At 39.9% G+C, this 3,800-nt stretch overlaps 1 protein-coding gene across 1 annotated transcript in view; it reads right to left on the bottom strand.

Annotated features, from left to right (window-relative positions):
* Positions 1 to 1,576: 1,576 nt before the first annotated feature.
* Positions 1,577 to 3,800, bottom strand: part of parp16 (poly(ADP-ribose) polymerase family member 16) — a 13,574-nt gene continuing 11,350 nt past the window's right edge. Inside the window, exons 6-8 of the mRNA XM_015393496.1 lie at positions 3,769 to 3,795; positions 3,539 to 3,683; positions 1,577 to 2,165 (exon numbers count right to left, since the gene is read on the bottom strand). Coding sequence (XP_015248982.1) covers positions 2,030 to 2,165; positions 3,539 to 3,683; positions 3,769 to 3,795 — 308 coding nt within the window. The 3' untranslated portion in view covers positions 1,577 to 2,029. The remainder of the gene's footprint in view (positions 2,166 to 3,538; positions 3,684 to 3,768; positions 3,796 to 3,800) is intronic.

A 3,800-nucleotide genomic window follows, 5' to 3' on the forward strand; every position in this document is an offset into this window, starting at 1 on the left:
GAGTATTTTTACTCTTAAAATAAGGTGATTAGATAATATGTACTTGTAATAAGAATAAATGGCCTTGTTCTATTGGCAGTGTCTCACATTCTTAATTCAAGAAAAAATGCACTTATTTTAAGAACAAAATGACTTATTCAGATTTTTTTTTGATTTTTTTGCAGTGATGTATTTTGCTTCAAACGAGCAGAAGAGAAAAAAAAAATCTAGAAATAGGTAAAAATGTCTTAAATTTTGTGTATTTACCCTTAATTTGAGCAGGTAAATGAAATAGTTTGCCAATGGAATTGAGTATTTTTACACTTAAAATGAGTTAATTAGATAATATGCACTTGAAATAAGACAATGCAATAGTTTTTTCTATTATAAATTAAAATGCCTTGTTTCATTGGCAGTGTCTCACTTACATCCTTAATTCAAGAAAAATGCACTTATTTTAAGAAGAAATTACTGATTCAGATTTAATTTTTTTTGCAGTGATGTTTTTTTTTGCTTCAAATGAGCAGAAGAGAAACAGCTACACTGGAAAAACAATATAGAAATAGGTAAAAAGTCTTAAATTTTGTGTATTTACCCTTAATTTGAGTAGGTAAATGAAATAGTTTGCCAATGGAATGAGTATTTTTACACTTAAAATAAGATAATTAGATAATATGTACTTAAAATAAGACAATGCAATTGTGTTTCCTGATTTTAAGTGTAAATTTTCTTGTTCCATTGGCAAAAAGTGTCTTTTACCTCCTCAATCCAAGAACAAATATAATTTTATCTATATTTAAATTTTTTCCTGTGTTTAGCCTCCTTCTGTTTCCAAATCTTAAAAAAACAAACAAAAGATATGAAATTTGCAGACTGAAACTACAATCCAGTTAAATAAAAACAACCAATCTACAGCGTTCCGGCGTCTCTCCTTGATGCAGCGTTCACATTTCTTTTTTTCTGCTGTTTTCTTTCCGTTCAATAACAAGTCCCCTCTACCCTGGCTGCCCCCCTCACAGCCAGTAGTTACTGAATAACAGACGGTTTATGAGGCAGCAATAATGAGGAAAGGGACGGAAGCGTGGACCAACAATGGGTATTTGTTCTCTGGCCTTCAAAAGTGAGCAGCTTCTGTTTATCTTAAGGATTTCGCAAGAAGGAACAAGTTTTAAAGCCAAAAAAAAAAGCCTGCATTTGCTTTCATCTTCTTTTAACTGGGCACTCATCTGCAAACCACTTATGTCGGGATATTCTTTAGTGTTTAATAGGGATAAACAGACATGCTTTAAGAAAAATAAGCTGAGATCATGAAAAGTCTGTTTATGGTTCATGCTAATTTAATCAGAATTTAGAGCAAATATGTTTACATGCAGGTTAAAATGGTTGCATCCAGCTTCTGGTTTTATCAGCAATTAGGACGAGGAGACCCGCCACCAAAGCAGACCGCCTGTTATCAATCCGTCGGACTTTTTCACCAACGCCAAACGCCTGATAGCAGAGGACTGTGAATGTGCCAGCAGTAATAAATGTCTCTGTCAGAGGTGAGCCATGAATGCAACACAAAAAGCTGTCCATGTTTTTCACTCTTTAATGTCACTGAAACCCACTTTTGTTTAACAAATTTATATAGTTTTTAATTAAGTAAAAAATAAAACTTTCATTGAACAAAAATATGATTATCAAATTGCTTTAGAATTTGTCGCCAGTCTTAATGAATCTGGAAGCAAGATCATCTAAACTTTGTCTTTGCAATGTTTTTTTATTGATGTTAAACGCTTTATCAGGCTTTTTAAAGCTTCAAATATCAGCAATAAACCAAAGAAATTACAGATGGAGGATTACAGATCTTTATTAAAACACAGAGCAGCCTTATCTGAACAGGATTAATACAGAACAGGGTCCTATAACCGCTGTTTAAAGGATCTGTTATCCATAACAGCAAACAAGAGTTTTTACAATATTAGAGCAGAGTTAAAGGTGCATAAAGCATAATGTGATCAGAAAAGGCACCACAGATGATAACGTCTGGGTCGTCGCTCCTGCTGGCCCGTCACCTGAACAGCCTGTTCCAGAAGGAGACGAACGACGAGGAGTTCAAGGCACCGATGAATATGAGCAGCAGAAGGTAGAGACTCATCATGATGGAGAAATGGTGTCTAAGAATCCACGACCTGCTGCGCGAACGCCTGATGGAACGAAGGGAATACAGATCATCAACAACGCTATCTAAATACGCAACTTAATTATAACCAATGCACATTTTAATATTTTACTTCAGATGTGGAACTTTCTTTATATAAAGCACCTTGTAGAAGAATTCATAAAACCTTGAACTTTCTGCATTCAGCCAGGGACACACACCTTTTTCAGGCTGATTCTCCGGTCGTGCCAGAATTTTTTGGGATGTTCTGAGTTTCAGCCTCATGAAAAGGGGCGATTAGCCTCTCACGTTGGAAATTCAGTCGGCTGTGAAAGGTGTTTGTGAGCAAATCGTGGCGTTGAAGCAGAAATACGAGCCGATTTAGCAGAACCTGAGGCGCACTGCTCATGTGCAAACAAGGGAGTTCTTCTTCTTCCAGATTGACCAGCGCCATCTCTTGGCGCTCGGTCCAACGTGCGGTTTTTGGACGTACAGTGTGAGCAGGTAGATCGCATTAGACGAGCAGAGGCAGCAGGAGCAGCTGGTTTACAGAGTCGATGGTTGATGCGCATCAAGGCGCAGCAAAAGGTCCTGCAGCGCGTTTTGAGCAGCTGAAGCAACGCCTCATGAGCTTCTGATCAACTGAGGCGTGCAAAGCGCTTCAGAAGCAGCAGCTGCTGGAGTTGGAAAAATTTAACTTTAGCTGCTGGATGTGCAATATCAACCAATGAGAGAAGCTGATCTGGGAGCTGGCAGGAAGTCAGACACAGCACTGCTGATGCAGAGCGCTATGATCACTCCTCTGAAACAGTTTATTAACGCCTAAATTAACTTCAAATGGGAAAATATGTTCACTTTTATTATTCAGATGCCTGCAATTTGGATTATGTACGCGAAAAACGCTAACATCTACTTCCAGGTGCCGCGAACAGTAGCGGCAAACCGCAAAGAGGCGATTGGGCCTGAGGCTGCTGTTGAATGGGATTCCCAGTGACAGCGCAGCGCCGGTATATGGGGGTCTGAGCGGCTCCCACAGAGAAATAATCTTTGAAGGCAGGATGGTAATCTGGATGAACTGACTGCACAGATTAAGTTTTCAGGAGGACTTTCTCACTTTAACATAGATTCAAACTACTTTTTACCCGCTGATCACAGCAGATATAGCTGCCATTGTTCCAGGCAAAGAAAGGATAGGGTAGCTCCGCCCACCGGGCATCAGACCCACTTTTCCTACAAGCAGCTAGAGCAGCAAAGATGCTTCAGCCGTGCGTCAGAACTAAACTTGTACAAGCATCAAAAAGGAAGCAGCGCGTGCGTTTTTGCTGTTCCTGCTGCTTGCGGTCTGAACGTAGCATAAGGCCTGGTCAGAATCCCAGCACCAAAACTTTCTTTTTTTCTTGTGCTCCTGTAGACTCTTACCTGCTCAGGTGTTTCCCCTGAGAGTAGACAAACAGGTATTTGACTCGTAAAAGCTGATTGTTGGTAACTATGAAGTATTTCTGCGGAACGTCGCCCCCTTCGCTGTTCTTGGCCCTGGAGCGCTGCCGGTCTATGGTATCAGAATCTGAAACGGCCAACCAACAGCAGCCTTTAACACACAAAAGAAGTTGAGCAGCAGCGCTTCGTGTGCTTCCTGTTGCAGAACACACCTTTTTTCTTCACCTGGCATTTAACGTCTGGA

Source organism: Cyprinodon variegatus, unplaced genomic scaffold (genome assembly GCF_000732505.1).
Source record: "Cyprinodon variegatus isolate N-32 unplaced genomic scaffold, C_variegatus-1.0 Scaffold645, whole genome shotgun sequence".
NCBI lineage: Eukaryota > Metazoa > Chordata > Actinopteri > Cyprinodontiformes > Cyprinodontidae > Cyprinodon > Cyprinodon variegatus.